Source organism: Cervus elaphus, chromosome 5 (genome assembly GCF_910594005.1).
Source record: "Cervus elaphus chromosome 5, mCerEla1.1, whole genome shotgun sequence".
Lineage (NCBI taxonomy): Eukaryota > Metazoa > Chordata > Mammalia > Artiodactyla > Cervidae > Cervus > Cervus elaphus.
In genome coordinates, this window is record NC_057819.1 from 112,238,339 (window position 1) to 112,256,545 (window position 18,207).

The window sequence follows — 18,207 nt, forward strand, 5'->3', positions numbered from 1 at the left end:
GGAAACTGGGAGTTGGGATTCTGATCTGAGAGCCCTTTGAAAAGATCATTCTTAGGAAAAAAAGAACTCCTAAGGCCACCCACCCACCAGAATGGGGTAATTTCCTCTCTGTAGGTAGGGGGAGTCCGGGAAGGACAGAGGAAACAAGAGGCACTGTCTACTGTGTGACTCATTTTTCTTGCCTTGGCAAGGAAATCACTGAATTAAGAGTAGCTAGGGACAGGGAATCCTGTCATGCTGCAGTCCATGGGGTCGCAAAGAGTCGGACATGACTTAGTGACTGAACAACAAATCCAGAAAAAACCCACCCAGCCAGCACAGTCACGCTGGTGGAATAAAGGTTGGACTGGCCTCTGTCCCCCATCCCTCCCTCCCCACAGTCCCAAACTGGACATAAAAACACACTAGTGGGCACAGGTGTTTGCAGTGCCACTTTATTGCCAATAGCTGACATTGCCTGGGGCTAGTGGAAAATAAATTAGAACCATGGTAACATCTGACAGGTACAGCTAAGCTGGAGAGGGGAGCAGGTTTTTGTGGACACTGATCTTACGGAAGGAGTGTAAGGTGGCTGTGGAAATGTCCATGGAGAGCATCTCTCTTCCACCCCTAAGACCACAGAACCATCTACTCCCTCCTGGTGCCCACCAAAGGGCCAAAGTGGAGGCCAGGGTCTCTTGGCTGCCACGAGCTAAGTGAGGTGAGAGAGGCAGTGGGGAGCCCTCGGCGGGATCAAAGCGGGGCAACCAAGGCTTGGATCCCAGAAGAGAGCAGGAACCGAGAATCACATCCAGTCACAGGATGACACAAGGAGGGCGGCTGTTCGTGATCTTTTCGAGGGGTTCTCCGTTACTGGCTCTTCGGATGGCCTCAATGAGCTAGAGGGCAGAGATGTGGAATGGGATGATGTGTCCCTTGGAGGGGCAAGCTGAACTAGGGTTATTCCCAGTATTGCAAGTACTCACATCTTTCTCATAAGGAAAGCCCCCATTCTCCAGCTTGGAGAACACCAGCTGTCCATTGATTTCAATCTCAAAGGCCCCTAGTATTAGATAAACATATGAATGAACTGTATGCTGAGCACAGGCAAAAGGCGAGAAGTTCTATAAAAGGGGGCCTTCCACACTCCTTAGACTTCACACAAGCTCCCTCATCAGCCCCATTAGAGATTCTTCAAGCCATTTCCTAACCCTGGGTCAAGCCAAAGAAACTTAAGGGAGGCATCATCCGTGTGCCCTTCCTTTGAACTCCCGGTAGGTAACTCAATGAAAGTTTCCCTTCCCTCCAACACTTCGGTCTCACCCATTTCTCCCAGTAGGCTTCAAATGTGACTCCCCTCACCTATGGAAGGGGGCTCAAGCTGGCTGGACATTTTACTATGTGCCAGGTACTGCTGGACACTATAAAGCAGCCAATGCCAGAGCTAGAAAGTGATGGAGCTGGGATTTAGAACACTGACTCAGCAGGTGTTCTGCAGCCTCACCTGTGCCCCCCAGGCGCGACTCGATCTCGATGCCTGGATACTGCTCCTTCACGGCACTCGCCAGCTCCAGGTAGGTCGCCTCGAAGCCGCAGGGTTCGCTAGGGAGAAGATACCGGAGGTCCGGTTGGGTTTCGGAAAAGGTACCTCCGGTGGACCCACCCTCGTCAGGCCCGGATCCCCGTCACTGGCAGGGGCCGCTCACCAGTACTCAACCACAATGCGGACCCCACGGCCTGGTTCGGTCTCCCCGGGAGAGGGCGCTACGGACGTCGTCCCTGTATCCCCGCTCATTGCTGCCAGCTCCCTACAGCCGCTGCTTCCGGGTGTGACGCGAAGCCGCGGGCACGTGATGGGGCGGGGCCGCGCGTGACGTCGGCTCGCCCCCTGCAGGCGGCTGCTACTGCGTTCTGACCGTGTTACCAGCTGGAGGGCTTGGGCTGGGCGGATCGGCCTGGATCACCTTTCCTGGCCCGAATTCTCGGAGCGCAGGTCTTGCCCCACATCTAGTGTCCGCTGGACTTCACGGTCTTATTTAATCTAATGACATAGCTTAGATTGCAGAGGGCCTGGGGTTGACTGATGGTATGGAATAATTGCCGTTTCTCCTGTCTTGCTGATGGCATTATAAACCATTCCACAGTTACACACTCAGGTACTTCTTACTCTTAAGCTCTAAACTGCAGGCACAGTCTGGGTAGTTTCCGTCTGTCTCATGCCTTCGGAAACCTTAGGCTTTAAGGCTTCTATTTCGCAGGCTCTGTGCTGCCATCACGTGCACCCAGTTCCTCCACCTCCCCGTCTCATCCTACCCCGCTACCGAGCTGGCTTCCTTATTCCCGTTTTGCAGCTCTAGAAGTGGAGGCTGTCTCCTTGCCTCTTCTTTCCCTGGAGCACCACCAAAGGATTCTCTCAGGTTACCCACTGTAGCATCCCTTTAAACCATTCATTTTTAAACAATTCAGTGACTTACGGAGTTGTGCATCTCCACATATTTCCACCAACATAAAAAAAGTCCCACCTGTGTATTTTCAATCTTTCCAGCTATCGGCTCCAGCCCTAAGCAACCACTGATCTGCTTCCTATCAATTTGCTTTTCTGGATGTTTCATATAAATGAAATACTATGTAGTCTTTTGCTTCTGACTTCTTGCACTCCTTTTAAAGTTTTTGAGGTTCATCCATGTTATAGCATGTACTAGTGGTTCCTTTTTGTTGCTGAGAAATATCCCAGTGTATGGATGAAATGTTTTGTTTATTCAATACCAGTTGATGGATATTTGAGTTTCCTTTGAGGTATTTTGAATAATGCTGCTATGAATGTTTGTGTGTCTTTGTAGGTACATGTGTTTTTACTTCTTGTGGGTACCTTCATACCGGTAGAATTGCTAGGTTGTGTGGAAAGTTTATGTTTAACTTAAGAAATGGCCAAACTGTTTTTCAAAGTGGCTGTACCATTTTACATTCCTACTAGCAATATATGATGATTTGTCAACACTTGTTGTCTCTTTCATTATAGCCATCCTGATGGGAGTGAGGAGGTTTTAATTTGCATGTCTCTAATGGTCTTGAGCACCTTTTCATGTGCTTATGAGCCATTCATATATCTTAATTTGGAAAAACATTTATTCAAATCTTTTGCCCACTTTTAATTGGGTTGTTTGTAGTGTTGATTTGTAGGAGTTCTTTATATACAATTGGCCCTTGAACAACACAGGTTTGAACCTCATGGATCTACTTACATGTGGATTTTTTTCAGTAAATACATAGTACTACACAAGTTAGGGTCAATTTGAAGATGAAAACCAGATGGGGGGCTGACTGTAAAGTTATATTCAGATTTTCAACTGCTCTGGGTCATTGGTACCTCTAAACCCTGCATTGTTCAAGGATCAACTGTATTTTGGATACAAAGTTCCTAATCAAATATATGACTTGTAATTATTTTCCTCCAATCTTCCACAAGTATTTTTTAAAATTTAATTTTTGAAGTGCAAAATTTTAAAATTTTGGCGAAGTATAGTTTGTCAACTTTTTATTTTGTCATTTGTGCTTTTGCTGTCTGATTTGTACCTGAGATCTCTGTCTAACCCAAGGTAGAAAGATTTTCTCCCATAATTTCTTCTAGAAGTTTTATAGTTTTAGCTCTTACTTTTAAATCCATGATCTATTTTGAGTTAATATTTGTAAATGGTGTAAGGGAGGATCTAAACTCATCTTTTGCCATGTGGCTATTCAATTTGTCCCAGAACCATTTATCAAAAAGACTATTCTTTCCCTCACTGAATTGTCTTGGCACCTTTGTCAAAAATCAATTAACCAGTAGGTCCAGTGGTTAAGACTTTGCCTTCCTGGAGAAGGAAATGGCAACCCACTCCAATATTCTTGCCTGGAGAATCCCATGGACAGAGGAGACTGGTGGGCTACAGTCCACGGGATCGCAAAGAGTCGGACGCGACTGAGTGACTTCACTATGTTCCTAGGATCACTTCTAAGACTTAAATTCAGATTTCTTCATAATAAAACCCTTCTGAATATAGTCCATTCAATTTATACTTTTATAGTGAAGTTTAACAGTTAACAGGGATTCCCTGGTGGTCCAGTGGTTAGAACTTGGTGCTCTCGCTGCTGGGGCCCAGGTTCGATCCCTGGTCAGGGCACTAAGATTCTACAAGCTGCATGGTGTGGCCAAAAAGAAAGGTACAGAAAAGTCACGTGACCTTGGTAGGTCAAAACTGTCTTTTTTAAACCACTCTTCACATATATGACATTGACAATACAGTTATTTCCATGGATTTCCTGGCAGATGTCATGATTTTTTTTCCTGGGCATCAGGCTGATCAATGGATAAGATCCTCAACCCAAGCTTTTAATAATTTCAAAGTTAAATTTTGTGATGGTTTATTTGTTGGTTTAATATCACCGTATAATACTTACTGAGTTCCTAACAGTTAGAGATAATCTTTTTGTACATCTCCCAAGCTTGAAATGTGTGCTTGAAAACATAATAAAGTAAATAAAATAATAATTGCCAAAAAAAAAAAAGACTTTGCCTTCCAGTGTAGAGGGTGCATGTTCGATCCCTGGTTGGGGAGCTAAGAATCCCACATGTCTCACAAACAAAAAACCGAAACATAAAACAGAAGCAATATTGTAACAAACTCAATAAAGACTTTAAAAATGATCCTCATCAAAAAAAAGTTTAAAAAAAATCAATTGACCAGAAATGTAAGGATTTTTACTTGGACTCTTGAAGCTGTCCTATTGATTTATAAATCTATTCTTTTTCGTTGTCATTTCTTTTTTTATTTAAGAAATTTAGATATAACTTATACATAGTAATACACATCCTCTTGAGTGTACCTTCCTGTCAGCCCTGACGCACACCGTTGTAAATCTACAAACAGGACCAAGATACACAACAAGTCCATGACCTCCTCACAAGCTTCTCTGCTGTCAACCCCTCTCCTCCTCAACTCCAGATCTGTTTTCTGTCCTTAGCATTCTACCCCCTCCAGAAAGTCATATAAATGGAATCCTATAGCACTGAGCCCTCTGAGTCTGGTTTCTCTTTCCAACTTATCATATCTTTCAACATCCAGAGTGATTTTTTTCCAAAACATAAACCTGCCCGCTCCTCTGGGCCTCTACTTAAGCTCAGATGGACCCTGTAGGGTCTGGCCTCTGCCCATAGTTCCTGCTGGTCTGGACAGACAGGATGGATGGCTCTTAAATCTGGCTTACAGAACAACCACCTGAGGGCTTGTCAATACCATACATTCCTGGGTCTTGTCCCCAGAGACCAAGTTTCAGTAGTTGGGGATGGGCCCAGGGATCTGTTTCTTTGTTGTTCTTGTTTGCTTGGTTTTTTAAAGTTTTATTTTATTTATTTATTTTTGGTTGTGCTGGGTCTTTGTTGCCGTTTGGGCTTCTCTCTACTTGGGATTCCCAGGCTTCTCATGGCCACAGCTTCTCCTGTTGTGGATCATGGGGTCTAGGCATGCTGGCTCAGTAGTTGTGGCACACGGGCTTAATTGCCCAATGGCATGTGGAATTTTCTTGGATCAGGGATCGAAGCTGTGTCCCCTGCATTGGCAGGAGGATTCTTACCCACTGGACCACCAGGGAAACCCAGGGATCTGTTTTTTTTTTTAAACAAGCCCAGGCAGATTTGGAGGCCACACTTTGAGGGACACAGTTGAGTACAAAGCCTTTCCCCACACCTTTCACATCTGCTCAGCCACACCTGTGTGGGCTCCTCTCCTTCCTTCTCCACCCTGCTCTGCCTCTGCATGCTCTGTCCCCTTTTGTCAAGCGTTTTGGCACTTGTTTCATCATCATGAAAGGTGCTCCCCCTTCCCATCCACCAGTCCAAATCCTCCAACCCAGACAACTTCCCCTCTGCTCAACTCTCACTTCTATGGAGAAGTCTTCCCTAACTCCCTGTGTGTTTTCCCAGTATAGTTGTCTCCTGTCATCTCTTATTATTTGTGTGATCCTTTGATTTCTTTTTGTTTTGGCTGCCGCTGGGTCTTCATTGCTTTGCTTGGGCTTTTCTCTAGTTGCAGCAAGCTGGGGCTACTCTCGAATTATGGTGGCTTCTCTTGTTGTGGAGCACTGGCTGTACGTATGCGGGCTTTAGTAGTTGTGGTACACAGGCTTAGGTGCTCCATGGCACGTGGGCTCTTCCTAGACCAGGGGTTGAATTGACGTCCTTGCATTGTAAGGTGGATTCTTAATGACCGGACCACCAGGGAAGCCCTGGTTCTTTGATTAACATCAGTCTCCCTGATTGGGCTGCATGAAGATAACGGTGGGATCTGTTTTGTTGCTCATTGTATCCCCAGTGCCAAGCATGCGGTTGGCACAGAGTAGGTACTTAACAGATATTAGTTGAGCAAATGAAGGATTGATTGAGTGAATTGTCTACCTTGTTTTTCACAAGATATCCAGTGGGTCAGGTGACCTTGCCTCTTTCCCCACTTCTTCACGTAGTCCACTCTGGTTTTTTTCCAGGAAAACTGAGTTTGGAGAAAGTTGAGCATCAAGTTACTCCTCCAGGTCCCCCAGGGCAGATCTCTTATCACCCCTATGAATTGTTTGTTTACTGAACTGTCACCCACTTGGGCTGGGAGGTGGCTGCTGCCTTTGATCTCAGTCTCCCAGGCCCTCTCTCCCACCTTGTGTTTGCCTACTGCTGAAGGCCAGCGCTAAGGGGAGTCCCCTGGCACCTGGCCAGAGCTTTCCCCAAACCACTTCTCCCACTGGGAGACCTTGCCTAACCCCTTCGATTTCAGAAGGAAAACCTGAGACCATGGACTTTGCTTAGAAGGGAGGATATATTCTGGGTGCCCCTGAGGGGCCAGGGTGCAGCCTGGGTGGTCAGACTGTGGCTGGAGGTCAAGGGGCAGGCCGTGTTGCTGGACATCCTTCTGGCTGGCTTCCCTCTTTCATAGAGTGCCCTTTTCCCCAAGGGGTAAGACCCTGAGCAGCAGACAGGCCCCCTAAATTGGCCGATGAACAGACCAGGTTTGGGAAGGGGTGTGGGGAAGCGTTGGCGAGTCCCTTTTCTCTGATCTTCCAGGTCCCAGCTTCTCCCTCCCAGGTCATGAGGACTCTAGATCTTCGCTTTCGGGGCTGTAGAGTTTGTCTCTCCCCTGGCACCTGCTACAGAAGGACAAAAACAATCCCAGCCAGGGCAGAGTGTCAGGGAGTCCCCGCCCCTCCTCCGGTGCTTCCTCCGCCCATGCCCCTCCCTCAGGCCCCGCCCCCACCTGCCCAAGATAATTTGTTTCCTTGGGTCAGAAGCCTGGACAACAGAGCTCAACCTCCCCCAACTCCTACGTTCAAAGTCGGGACACTCTCCTACCACCTGTAGAGAAGAGGGAGGGGGTTTAAGATCAAGCCCAGGTACCTGAGGTTCCTAGACAGCGCCGGACTTCGGACCCTGTGTCCTGCTACTCCAGCTGGGGCTCCTCCAGGTAAGGGGACCGAGATCGGTTCCAGACGACAATCTGCTCCCACTCCCAGCCGCACCAGGGCCCCAGGCTGTGCCAGTCTCGGGGCCAGGAGCTGACTGGATGGCTGCCCAGGTGGGCAGGACAGGCGGCCGCCTGGCTCCCCCTCCCTTCCCCCCTTCAGTGATGTCAGGCCAAGGGCGGGGACAGGAGGGGGACAGGTAGTTAAGAGCTTGGCATCTCCCTTCCTAAATCGGTGGCCACAGCCAGGTATGCCAAGACCCAGGGTCCAGGTAAGGACCAGAGCGCGGCACGTCGTCTGGTGGGCGGGGAGCACCAGTAGAGCCGGGAGAAAGATGTGGAGATCTTTGGAGAATATGGAGAAAGATGTGGCCTGCTGCTGTGTTTCTCTGGAGACCTCACTTTTCCTCCAGCCTCCCATCCTGCCCCCTCCTCACTATCTGCCCTCGGTCTTTCCCTGTTCTCATTCCCTGTTCTCCCCATTCCTTCGTCTCTCTCCACCCCGCCCCCCCCCCACCCCACCCCCAGCCGCAAACACACACTCCAACCTGCTGATGGGGTCAGGGAAGCAGGAATCCAGATTCTCTCCTCCCTGAGACATGGGCGGATTTCCCGCTGAAACTAGCCCCTCCCCACATCCCAGAAAGAGAGCTGGGAGGGGTGTCCCAACGTCGAGGGGGCTGCCCTAAGTCTCTCCCAGGTTCCATCTTCTTTGACCCCAGTTTGAGTTCCCCGAAGTCTTTATTAAAGACATGTCTCTGTGGGGGCAGCGGGGCACCCTCCAACTTGGAGGGCAGTAAAGGAGTCAGATTCTCTGAATTGCTAGAGCTTCCTCTCTCTGGATTGTATCCTTACTCAGCAATACAGGCTTCCGTGGTAGCTCAGCTGGTAAAGAATCTGTCTGCAATGCAGGAGACCCCAGTTCGATTCCATTCCTGGGTTGGGAAGATCCCCTGGAGGAGGGCATGGCAATCCACTCCAATATTCTTGCCTGGAGGATCCCCATGGACAGAGAAGCTTGGCGGGCTACAGTCCTTGGGGTCGCAAAGAGTTGGATACGACTGAGCAACTGAACTGAACTGAGCGACTCAGCACAGCCCTCCGGTGGGAAGGTGGGGGTGGGACAGGCCCCGGGGGTGGTGGTGGGGTGGTCCCTTTCGGCTTCAGAAAGAAGTGGTCTAGGTAGGCTGAAGGGCTAATGCTCGGGGTCTGCAGCGCAGTAGGGCCTGGGGAGAGTGGGTGCGCTGTGCGGATGGGGGAGGGGGGGCAGATTGCCTCGTCCGTCTGAATAGCCTTGGGGAAGACTCGGATCCCAGTCGGGGTCTCCCTGGCATGCTGGGGATGGAGAATGCACCTGCCTGCCGTTGCCAGGCCTTCCAACCCCACAGCGCCTCGAGAATGCCCCCTCTTGGTCCGCCTGTCCTGGACTCTGCTCTCCCCTCTCCACTCCCCCCCTACCCCGCTGTCCTGCTGGGGGGGCCCCCCGTGAAGGCAAGCAGCCTGTAATGATTAACTCCACAGACACTCTAGCATTCTTCCCGAATTAAACTTTAAAAGAGCTGCCCCCCTCATTCCCATTGGATGTTTTTCCCCCTAGTGAGGGAGGGGGCGGGGCCGCAGGGTCCGGGGGCCCTCCCCCCAACTCCAGGTCAGCTAGGGGTTTCCCGCCTCCTCACCTGAGCCCTCACCCTAAGCGCTCCCCCACAGGTAAAGGCTTCCTCCTAACTAAATCCCGATGCGGGCGGGGCGTGGGGTTCCTGGGCCTGGCGGGGGCCCTCCCGCCACCTCCAGGCCCCAGCTCCAGCCCCTCCCCCCCACCCCGCCCGGCACCGGAGGTGGCCTTGTTTTCTCCCGGCCTTCTACCCTGAGCCCGGCCACCCGCCCTCGGGGCCAGCCAGGTGGGGCAAGATTCAGGAAGTAAACAAGCAGGCTGCAGGCGGGAGGGCGGGAAGGAGGGTGGGGCCCGAGCCACGGGGCGGGGAGGGGGGGGGGGCCGCCGCGGGGCAGTCGCAGAAGGGAGTCGCAATACTAAGGGGACAGATTGATGTGGGGGTCGATTTCTTCAATATAACCTTCCCAAGGCCCCAGTTTGAAAGTTTCAGGTCTCTTGGGGGTGGTGGAGGGGGCTGCCCAGGGAAGACAGCCAGGACCGCTTTCTCCCACCTCTCCTCTCTTTGGTCCTGACTCCCCAGTCCTGTCCTGCCTTAGAAGGATCTGGAGAACCTTAGAAGGGTCTTAGAAGGATGATGGGATCTGAAAGCTAAACCCATCTAGAGTCAGCCTTCCCGCCCCCCACAGAGGCCAGACTCTAGTCTGATTCAGATCTACCCTCTCCCCTTCCAAACGCTGCCCAGATTCCCCTTCCCTCTGGGATGGGAGAGGATCCAGTCCTGGTCTCAGACCACGCCACTGTTGGTCTCTTTCTTCATGGAGCGGGTGGTTCCTGCCACCCTTCCCCTCGTCCTCCCTGGAATGAAGTGAGCAGGGCTGTTTGCCAGAAGTTAGACAGCGGGTGGGAGTGGGGGCCTTGTGTTTTGGTGTTGATGTGCTGGTGTCTCTTGGTGTTCCATGGTGGGTGGATCTTTCTCTTCCTGGCAGGACCCCAGCCCCATCGCTGTCTCTCCCTCCTGGCCTTCCCCTGTCTGCCTGTCTGTGTCTGTCTTCCTGTGTGTCTTGACTTTCCACTCCTGCTCCTGAATATGCCTTTGATCAGAACACCCAGGAGAGTATATGAATTAGAAGGACCCTCATTTCCTAAGGGTGATGAGGATGAGACCCTCCTGGGCTAGCTGAGTCCTGGGTGCTAAGGATGGGCAGCAGCAGTGGCAGAATGGAAGTCTGGGGGGCCCCCGGACAGGAGAAAGAGCACTGCATGTTTCTTTGGGTTACTTTAGGTACCCCAGGGGCACCCCTGTGAGGTCAGCTCCACTCCAGATGGGCTTCTGAATCCTGGCCAGGCTTTTCTTCTCTCCTTCCTGGGTGAGGGGGCTCCTGGGCTGGGTGGTGGCTATTGGGGGGGGGGTGCTTTGCAGGTTGCACCTGGACCTGGACTGGAGGGAGGCCAAAGGTGGGGAGGAGGAGATGATGTCAGAGGAGCCTCAGCCTCCGCCCCCCACCACATATCCTCCTCCCCAATCCTGTTCTGGGGGGTGTGGGGAAGTGGAGGGGATGGGTAGAGGCAGGGTTGTTTGTGTTTCTCCTAAGCCAGGAAGTAGTGGAGATGAGTCAAGGGTGAATGGAGAGCTCCAGGCAGTGTGTCCCGCCCCACCCTGACTCACCTGTCCCCCAAATCTCCTCATGTCCTCACTTAAAAGTTGGGGACCTGCCTCATCCTGGGTGCAGGGCAGGGGTGTGGATCTTGGGTGTCTTAGGCAAGCTAACAGCGCTGGCCCAGTATCTGGAGCACAGGAAGGGGACAAAACTGCAGGTTCTCCCAGGTCCTCCCAGGTCTCAGCCCAGCCTAAAGGGTCTCGGTTCCTGTGGAGGAGGGGCTTGTGATGCCTCTACCTGCTAGTGGCCATCTTTGCCCATCTCTTCTATCCTTGTTCTGGATCCTGTATAGTGCCTTTGGGTGATAAAACATGGGTAAGACCCTGGCCTTGCCTGGGATGGCCGGGCATCTTCAGACCAGTGGGTGGATAAGACAGGTGCATAGTCATTGATTGGTACGGAGGCCCCAGCACATGGTCGAGAGGAAGCCCTTCAGTCTGAGTGTGGGAAATCCAGGAAGGCTTCTCAGAGGTGGTGGCTCTGGCGTTGAGGCCTCAAGAAAGTTGGGGAGGGGGAGGGGTCTAAGGAAGGCACGCAAGGTTTGGGAGCCCCAGGCTCACCTTCTGCCTCCCACTGCAGCTGAGCCAGCCTCCTGCCCTCCTGGTTCCTGTCCTTCCCCACCTCCTTCCCCCCTTCTGTGCATCACTCAGCACTTGAGCAGGCGTTGCCACAACAGGCTCTGGCAACAAAGCGCTGGGAAAACCTGGGGCAGAGCCCGGAGGAGCGAGTGCCCCACGCTGGGAAGTGCAAGGGTGACTCTGAACCCTGGCCGTGTGTGGGTCAGGGAGTCGGTCGCTGCTGCCTGGCCTGTGGTGAAGGGACCCTCACAGCTCTTCCCCCGGGCAACCTGGGGTAAGGAAGAGCACTGGACTGGGAGTCCAAACGCTGAGTTCTGCTCCCTGACTCACCTGTGATGAGGCAGGAATGCTTCTTTCTCAGGACTCAGAGTCCCCTTTTGTAACAGGGGCTCACTCTGCCCTTCCCCAGAGGCTCCAGGGAACCCCAGTTAGGGGGGATCGAGGAGGGGCTGGATAAACTCTGAGGGGCACCCAACAGAAGGGTGAAGGAAGTTGGGGTCCCCTTGGCCCCTCTCCCCAGGACAAGGGCACAAGAGCAGCTGTTCCTCTTCTCCCTCAGATGTCATGGAGCTGGGTCTGTCTCCGCTTCATCTCAGCAGCTCCCCAGAAGACCTGTACCTGGCCTCTGGGACCCCTCCTGAGACTCCCCCGCCTCTCGATGCCCCTCTGTCTGGGGAGGTGAAGAGGTCCCAGCCTCTGCCCATTCCAACCGGCAGGTAAAGTGGGGTGTCGGCCGATAGAGGGAGGCTGGGGGGAGCGGTCAGCGCTGGGGTAATGCACAGAAGCTTACCATCAACTCCTCCCCTCCACCTCCCGCCCCAGGAAACTTCTTCGAGAGGAGGAGCTGCAGTCAACCTCTCTGCCCTCCATCCCCAACCCCTTCCCCGAGCTCTGCAGTCCTTCTTCACAGAGCCCCATTCTTGGGGGGTCCTCCAGTGCAAGGGGGTTGCTCCCTCGAGACACGAGCTGCCCCCATGTGAGTTGCCCTGGGAAAGAGAAGGCAGGGAGCATGGGGTGCTAGGGGATGGGGCAGAGACAGTGCCGCCTTGGCTGGGTGGAGGGGATTTGGTCAAGGATCCCAGAGGGCAGAGCAGAGGGGGCTGGGAGAGAACCAGCCTTTGTCCTTCCCCGAGTCACCTACCATTCCTGGTTGCAGGTCATAAAGGTGTACAGTGAAGACGGGACCTGCCGCTCGGTGGAGGTGGCGGCGGGCGCCACGGCTCGCTACGTGTGCGAGATGCTGGTGCACCGATCTCACTCCCTGAGTGATGAGAACTGGGGGCTGGTGGAGTGCCACCCCTACCTAGCACTGGGTAAGTCGGGACGCCGGGGGCTGCCTGGCCCGGGAGGCAGTGCTTCACACTTCGGACTAGGCAGACATCTCATCCAGGACGCCCGACTGCCCTCCACTGACCCCTGCTTTTTGCCCGTGACCCCAGAGCGGGCCTTGGAGGACCATGAGTCAGTGGCAGAAGTGCAGGCTGCCTGGCCCATTGGTGGAGACAGCCGCATCGTCTTCCGGAAGAACTTTGCCAAATACGAACTGTTCAAGAGCACTCCAGTGAGTGTGTGTAAGGGGGAGGTCTGGGCCTGGACACCCCAACCCCCAGCCAGATCCTCAGTCCCTGATTTCTGGCTCCTTTTGTCCCCAGCACTCCCTATTCCCAGAAAAGATGGTCTCTAGCTGTCTGGATGCACATACAGGCATATCCCATGAGGACGTCATCCAGGTGAGGGCCCACTCCCATTTCATGGCCTTGACTCCCCAGGATCGCCCAGGGCTTCTTGGCCCTGAAGCTCGTGCCATCCCTGTATGGGGTGGAAAGTCCAGCACCACCCTAAGCATCAGTTTCTTCCTCTGTTAAATGACAGTAAATGTAAACCCCTGCCACCAAGGCAGGTGTTAGGAAGGCGTGTGTGTGTGTGTGTGTGTGTGTGTGTGTGTGTGTGTGTGTGTGTGTGTGTGTGTGTGTGTGTGTGTGTGTGTGTGTGTGTGTGTGTGTGTGTGTGTGTGTGTGTGTGTGTGTGTGTGTGTGTGTGTGGCCACCTCTAGGCCTCTCACCCTGCTCTCCTGTCCTCAGAACTTCCTGAATGCAGGCAGCTTCCCAGAGATCCAGGGCTTCCTGCACCTCCGGGGGTCAGGGCGCAAGCTTTGGAAACGTTTTTTTTGCTTCCTGCGCCGCTCTGGCCTATATTACTCCACCAAGGGCACTTCCAAGGTGAGGTCTTAAAGGTGACAGCCCCAGCCCCTCGGACACCCCATCCCTGGTGCTTCTAGGAGCTGCCCCTTCTCTATGGGAACTCTTAGACCTTTCACCCTCTAGGCCCTGAGACCCTCAGCTATCCCTCTTCCCCTCCCAGCCTACCTGCCCTGGAAGGTAGCAGTGGGAGAGGCAGGGGAACTGAGTTCAAGTGCTGCCTCTGCCTCTGTGTGCTGTGTGACCTGGGGCCCTTCTCTGCTCCTCTCTGGGCCTGAACTCTCCCCAGCTGCTTTAGGGGGGATGGTGAGAGGGGGATAGGGGGTCTGCCTGTACGAAGTCTTGCTCACTTACGCTGCACAGGATCCGAGGCACCTGCAGTACGTAGCAGATGTGAACGAGTCCAATGTGTACGTGGTGACCCAGGGCCGCAAGTTCTACGGGATGCCCACAGACTTTGGCTTCTGTATCAAGGTGAGGATCCTACCTGGGGTTTCTGAGCTCCTTCTGAGACCCCCAGACTCCACTCCCTGCACCCTGCCCTGCCCCACGGAGATGGGAGACAACATCTGGTTCTAAAGGCAGATGTGGGACCACGTCGTCTCCTCTCCCCGCAGCCAAACAAGCTTCGAAATGGCCACAAGGGGCTTCGCCTCTTCTGCACTGAGGACGAGCAGAGCCGTAGCTGCTGGTTGGCCGCCTTCCGCCTCTTCAAGGTGGGGGGGGGGGGGGCACTGGCTGGGGGGCTGACCCGGCTCTCGGGATCCCCGGCGTGAGGGAGGAGTTACAGTGCTGCCCCCAGGAAGTCTCTGGAATGAGAGGGCATCATCATAGCCTTGTTCTCTCAGAATCCTTGGTCCAAGACTAGAGTTGCAGCTCTGGCTTCAGGAAGCCCCTGAGCCAGGAACAGGGATGTGGCCTGATTCCTGGGGAGTCCTGGTCTGGGCGGGTCGCCACAGCGGAGCCTCCAGCGTCTGTGTGACCTCTGGCCTTCTTTCTCTGTCCACCTCGCAGTTTGGGGTACAGCTGTATAAGAATTACCAGCAGACCCTGTGCCGCCACCTGTGCCCACCCTCTGGGGGCTCCCCACCCTTGGTGAGTGTTCACAGGGTGTTGTGGGAGGGGGAGGGGAGGCACCCAGGCCCCGTGCCAGGGATGCTGAGGTCCCATCTGACCCCTCTCCCGTCCTGTCCAACCCGCAGAGGAGTGTCTCAGACAACACCCTGGTGGCCATGGACTTCTCCGGCCATGCCGGGCGTGTCATTGAGAACCCCCGGGAAGCTCTGAGCGCCGCCCTGGAGGAGGCCCAGGCCTGGCGGGTGAGGGGGCTGCTCTCAGCTGCGAGTTTGTACTGCTCTCCCTCTGGGCTTCCATGGAGCGGGAAGAGGAAAGCGAGGGGAGGCACCCAGCTGCAGAAAGAGGCTCTGTATTCTTGAGGGGCTGGTAATGCTCCAGCCATGCCCTGATCCCCCGTGTCCCCCACTGTTCTGCAGAAGAAGACGAACCACCGTCTCAGCCTGCCCACCCCCAGCTCGGGCACGAGCCTCAGTGCAGGTGGGTGAAGGCCCAGTGTCCTCAGGGGTGGGGGCTGCTCTGGCTTCTCTGAGCCTTCCTGTCTCGGGTGGTGAGAAGGAGGGTCCCTACCCCGGAGTGACCACCCATCTGCCTCCCCTTACCCCAGCCATCCACCGCACCCAACCCTGGTTCCATGGACGCATTTCTCGCGAGGAGAGCCAGCGGCTCATCAGGCAGCAGGGCCTGGTTGACGGGTAAGGGGCAGGGCTGGCCAGGGCAGCGGACAAGGAGGAAACACGCCTGGGTCCCGGCGGCGGCCTCATGTCCTCGGGTCACGTTGCCTTGTCTCCTGGCAGCCTGTTCCTGGTCCGAGAGAGTCAGCGGAACCCACAGGGCTTTGTACTGTCTCTGTGCCACGCGCAGAAAGTCAAGCATTACCTTATCCTGCCGGTGAGTGTCCCTGCTTTCTGCCGCAGAAGCGCTGGACTGCCAGCAGCCGTCCTCCCCACCCCGCCCCCAGATGCCTGGGGTCTCCCCTCTTTGCTTGCTTCTGCACAAGCGATGGGGACCTCAGCCTTGGCCCAGGAGGGCGAGGGGCGCTCCTCCAGGCCCTCGCCGCTCCCTGACTTCCCACCCCCTGTGGCCACACCCCAGAGCGAGGAGGAGGGGCGCCTATACTTCAGCATGGACGAGGGCCAGACCCGCTTCACCGACCTGCTGCAGCTCGTGGAGTTCCACCAGCTGAACCGCGGCATCCTGCCCTGCCTGCTGCGATACTGCTGCACCCGCGTGGCCCTCTGACCACCGCGCGGGCCGGTGACATCTCGGCCCACCCCAGGCTGCCCCCCTCCTCCGGAGCTGCCCGCCCCGGAGCGGACTCAGAGCGGGCAGGAGGTGAGGCCGGGATCATCATGAATGGCTGGGGGCTCCTCTACTCTGGTTTTCTCCTCTGCTCCTTGCCTCCCTCAGGCAGAAGGTGCTCCCCGCCCAGTCTACCCTCAACTTCTCCTTCACGGAAGGCACTGGCGTGGCCCCCTCCCCTTCACGGAGCTCCTGGGTGCTGCTCAGGGACCGGACACTATGGGAGAAATGGGGGCAGCCAGGTGGTCTTTACACCCCACATTTTGTACAGACTGAGAGGCCAGTTGATCTGTTTTATACTAGTAACAATAAAGATTATTTTTTGGTACAGCTGTGAGTTCTGTCTGGCAAGGCCCAGCTAGCTGGGGCTGGGGGTGATCAGGAGAGCTGAAAGTGGAAATTCTAGTTGGGTTCGACTCTTTGCGACCCCATGGACTATACAGTCCATGGAATTCTCCAGGCCGGAATACTGGAGTGGGTAGCCTTTCCCTCCTCCAGCGGATCTTCCCAACCCAGGGGTCAAGCGCAGCTCTGCCACTTTGCAGGCGGATTCTTTACCAGCTGAGTCAGAAGGGAAGCCCAAGAATAAGCCTATCCCTTCTCCAGTGGATCTTCCCGACCCAGGGACTGAACTGGGGTCTCCTGCTTTGCAGGTGGATGCTTTACCAACTGAGCTGTCAGGAAAGCCCATCAGGAGAGAGGGGCACCAGTCAAACCCTTGAAAATGTGTCAGATGGATCCAGTTCATGTGAAGCCAAACCTGGATATTTCTTTCTTTCTTTAAAATATTTATTTGGCTGCACCAGGTCTTAGTTGCGGCATGTGAACTCTTTAGTTGTGATATGTGGGATCTAGTTCCCTGACCAGGGATCGAACCTGGGCCCCCTACATTAGCCACTGGACCACAAGGGAAGTCCCCAAGCCTGATGTTTCTTGAGGAGCTCTTGGTCATCAGAGAGTCTCGGTACCCAGTAGAGTCTCGGTACCACCTACTGGCTCATAGTAGGTGCCCAAAGATTGCTTGTTAAACGAACGAACGAACAGGGGACTGTCATCCAGGTGAGGCTTCCTAACAGGACCTAAAGCCATTGGAGGTCACTCTAACAGGGCCTGGGAGCCAGAGATGGGTCAGACAGCATCCATGTCCTTGGCAAGTCCTGGGCTACCTGGTAGGGTAATGAGTCCTGACACACAGTCCATCACCACCAAGTCACACAATGGCTCCATTAGCTTACCTCCAGTAGGTCCCTGTGTTCAACTCCTCCCCTCAACCCCTCTCCCTCCCCAACCCAAGATCTGCTTTCTGTCCTTATAGTTGGTTCTACTGTTTTCTGTACTGTTTGTTGTTCTGTTTTCTCCAGAAAGCCATGATGGAATCCCACAGCACTCAGCCCCCTGAGTCTGGCTTCCTTTCCAATCTGTCCTTCAACATCCAGAGTGGTATTTCCAAAATAGCACTCTGCCTGCTTCCTGCCCAACTCCCCCCACCATGTCTCCACTTCAGCCCATATAGACCCTGCAGGATCTGGCCTCTGCCCATACCAGTCTATGTTTTTGTCTAAGACCTTTATAGTTTCAGCTCTTATATGATGGGAAAGCTTTATAAGAAAGGTATCAGATTGGCAAGCCCTGAAATGCTGCTGAATCTTCAGATCACCAAGAGATAGAACCTCCCTCCAGACACATGAAACTCACTGAGGCATTATTTTTGCCAAGAAATCAAGCTCCCTGCATCCAATGATGAGTTTTATAAAAAAAAAAAAAAAAAATCAGAGGACCATGTGAAATGACACATGGGGATACAATGACCAAAATCCAGACTGGGAAACTACAGAACAGATAACCCAGTTTCTTCAATAACAAAAAATTACAAGAAAAGAAAAGATGGGAAATCTCTAGGTTTCAAGAAATTTAGACACTTATCAAGCAGATGTAATGTGTTGACCTATTTGATTCAAATCCAAACTAGTGAACTATAAGAAGCATTTATGAGCAATTGGGGAAACTTTGAACTCTGATGAGCTATTTGATAATATTAAGGAATGATGGTTAACTTTTTAAAGAGTGATAGTGGTATTGTGGTTATGGGTTTTTTTTAAGTCTTTACGTTTAAGAGATTCATTCTGAGGTACTTATGAGTGAAATGATGTCTCAGCTTTTTTTTTAAGAGTTTTAAAAAATGTGTTATTTATTTTTAGTTTTGGCTGCACTGGGTCTTCACTGCTGTGCACGGGTTCTCTAGTTGCAGTGAGTGGGGGCTTCTCTGGTTGCAGAGCACAGGCTCTAGGGTTCGTGGGCTTCCGTAGTTGTGGTGCCCAGGCTCAGTTA

At 53.5% G+C, this 18,207-nt stretch overlaps 2 protein-coding genes and 1 long non-coding RNA gene across 6 annotated transcripts; 1 reads left to right on the forward strand and 2 right to left on the reverse strand.

The window, feature by feature from the left end:
- Window positions 1-418: 418 nt before the first annotated feature.
- Window positions 419-1,843, reverse strand: MIEN1 (migration and invasion enhancer 1). The gene is made up of 4 exons (XM_043904426.1): window positions 1,686-1,843; window positions 1,484-1,581; window positions 966-1,042; window positions 419-878 (listed from the first exon to the last, which is right to left on the reverse strand). Exons 1-4 carry the CDS (start codon window positions 1,772-1,774, stop codon window positions 795-797), a joined length of 348 nt encoding a protein of 115 aa, XP_043760361.1. The 5' UTR covers window positions 1,775-1,843; the 3' UTR covers window positions 419-794.
- Window positions 1,844-6,106: 4,263 nt separating this feature from the next.
- LOC122694986 lies at window positions 6,107-7,616 on the reverse strand. Its single transcript, XR_006341292.1, has 3 exons — window positions 7,394-7,616; window positions 7,006-7,146; window positions 6,107-6,500 (listed from the first exon to the last, which is right to left on the reverse strand). It is a non-coding gene; the product is annotated as an uncharacterized LOC122694986 (long non-coding RNA).
- Window positions 7,266-16,665, forward strand: GRB7 (growth factor receptor bound protein 7). Of its 4 annotated transcripts, XR_006341291.1 has the most exons (16): window positions 7,266-7,460; window positions 11,865-12,021; window positions 12,128-12,281; window positions 12,462-12,618; window positions 12,745-12,866; window positions 12,958-13,035; window positions 13,387-13,524; window positions 13,867-13,977; window positions 14,121-14,219; window positions 14,518-14,598; window positions 14,706-14,822; window positions 14,997-15,057; window positions 15,185-15,272; window positions 15,375-15,468; window positions 15,673-15,912; window positions 16,533-16,665. XR_006341291.1 is itself a non-coding variant. In XM_043904427.1 (15 exons), exons 2-15 carry the CDS (start codon window positions 11,870-11,872, stop codon window positions 15,817-15,819), a joined length of 1,599 nt encoding a protein of 532 aa, XP_043760362.1. In that variant the 5' UTR covers window positions 7,266-7,460; window positions 11,865-11,869; the 3' UTR covers window positions 15,820-16,207. The 4 variants fall into 4 exon arrangements, 3 of the variants coding, with proteins under 3 accessions (XP_043760362.1, XP_043760363.1, XP_043760364.1); XM_043904427.1 differs by lacking the exon at window positions 16,533-16,665 and having other exon boundaries at window positions 15,673-16,207; XM_043904428.1 differs by lacking the exons at window positions 7,266-7,460; window positions 16,533-16,665 and adding an exon at window positions 7,645-7,729 and having other exon boundaries at window positions 15,673-16,207.
- The last annotated feature ends 1,542 nt before the right edge of the window (window positions 16,666-18,207 follow it).